Raw genomic sequence first — 1,614 nt, 5'->3', positions numbered from 1 at the left:
AGAGTGTTCTAATATATTGTTTATATTGTTTAATTTGTTTATATTGTTTATATCGTTTATTAACATGATCAGGCCAATAAAGAGGTTTTTCTTTTTTTTCTTTGATTTATTTAAAATGAAGTGTTTTGTTTATTATTTTGTTATTGATAATGTAATCCCCGTTTATGACCCTGGACTCCGGCGAGCTTCAGATTCGAGCCGGGGACAAATTTTTTTTTTTATTTATTATAATTTTTGGAAAACGTGGACGTTACAATATAAATAATTGCTTATCTCTTGAAAATTAAAAAGGTTCAGGAATTTATTATTTCAATTTTTGTTCTGGAAATCTGGAATTTTTGAAAATTGGAAACTTATTGATTTTAAACATTAATTTTTCATCAAAACTTAATCTTTTCAATTCCTTTAAACCTCTCGAAAAACTTGTTTTTGCGATGGGTGCAAAGTTCTTTCTTAGCGATTTTCCTCGAAGGTGTCAACGGCATTTTATCCAAAAAACAGACACCGCCTAAAAGTTTCACTCCGTTTGAAAGTTTTTTTTCCACGGCTTCGATAATTTTTTCTTTTGATACCTGCAACCGATAATCATTAATTAAGTATGTATTTTTTGGTTTTTTATGAAAAAAATTTTTTCGATATCAAAACTAACTTTCATCCCAGGTTCTTTCGTAACAAAAGCCATTGGGATTTCACCATACTCAAAGCTTAGCTTAGCGATAGCGGATACTTCAGCAACTCCTGGAAGACCTTGTATTATATTTTCGATAATTTCCGGTATTAAATCAAATAAGTCGCATCTTATTGTATTTTTAATTCTAGTGTAAAAGAAAAGCACCACCGTTGTCATAATATACTAAATCACCACTGTGGTACCATCCTAAAACGATAAATTGAAGATACTTTTCTGGATTGAAGTTAAGTTACCGGTCGATTTTGTGAAAAAACATTTCTGACATGGCTTTATCGGGCTATGGATAAGAGTAAAAAGTTATGCTTTGCAATTTTTCAACTTTTTGTACTTTTTAGAAATGTGACATAAGTGACACTTTCTAGTCATAAGTGTCCTTATCGGGGAAGGACAAATCAGATATAAAGAGATTATACTGTACCTTCAGAATCAATAACTTTTTCAGTCTCCGAAAGATTTTTCGCAGTAACCAAGCATTAATCTCGAGGTTCGGATCCATAGTTCTCCTTTTTGATTCGGTCCCAAAATTTTCTTAGTGTTCAGGTCAACAACTTTAACTTCCGTATTGAAAAATATTTTTCCACAAAAATCAAATTTATCAAACTTGATTAGTCCAATTAGCGCGGTTCCACACATAGTAGCACCTATCAATAAAATCCACAACAAAATCAACGGAATATCTTTTGACAATAGAAATGAAATATCTGATATACCGTAACGAACATAAATATCAGCATTTTTTAACAATTTACACAAATTTTGAATCACTTCACGACTAGTACTCGAATCACCATAAGTCACCAAATCAACCGATGATAGATCGTACTTTTCTATGTCTCTCAACTTAGTAAATCTATTCACTACGGATGTTCCCATCCATAGTCTAGTTACCTAAAAAATTTGAACAAAAGTTTGGAAAATCCAAA

The 1,614-nt window shown here is 31.2% G+C and overlaps 1 protein-coding gene across 1 annotated transcript; it reads right to left on the bottom strand.

Moving 5' to 3' along the window:
- Positions 1 to 380: 380 nt before the first annotated feature.
- On the bottom strand, positions 381 to 847 carry LOC123270862 (4-coumarate--CoA ligase-like 5). The gene is made up of 2 exons (XM_044737006.1): positions 650 to 847; positions 381 to 572 (listed from the first exon to the last, which is right to left on the bottom strand). Exons 1-2 carry the CDS (start codon positions 845 to 847, stop codon positions 381 to 383), a joined length of 390 nt encoding a protein of 129 aa, XP_044592941.1.
- Between the last annotated feature and the right edge of the window lie 767 nt (positions 848 to 1,614).

Source organism: Cotesia glomerata, linkage group LG8 (genome assembly GCF_020080835.1).
Source record: "Cotesia glomerata isolate CgM1 linkage group LG8, MPM_Cglom_v2.3, whole genome shotgun sequence".
Taxonomy (NCBI): domain Eukaryota; kingdom Metazoa; phylum Arthropoda; class Insecta; order Hymenoptera; family Braconidae; genus Cotesia; species Cotesia glomerata.
This window is presented reverse-complemented; position numbering and strand designations above follow the sequence as displayed.

What these genes read in the sequence shown, in the direction of transcription:
- LOC123270862 (XM_044737006.1), bottom strand. Translation starts at nt 847, where the DNA reads ATGACAACGGTGGTGCTTTTCTTTTACACTAGAATTAAAAATACAATA. An exon ending in CGAAAGAACCTGGGATGAAA is followed by an intron (nt 573 to 649) that starts GTTAGTTTTGAT and finishes TATCGGTTGCAG; the next exon opens with GTATCAAAAGAAAAAATTAT.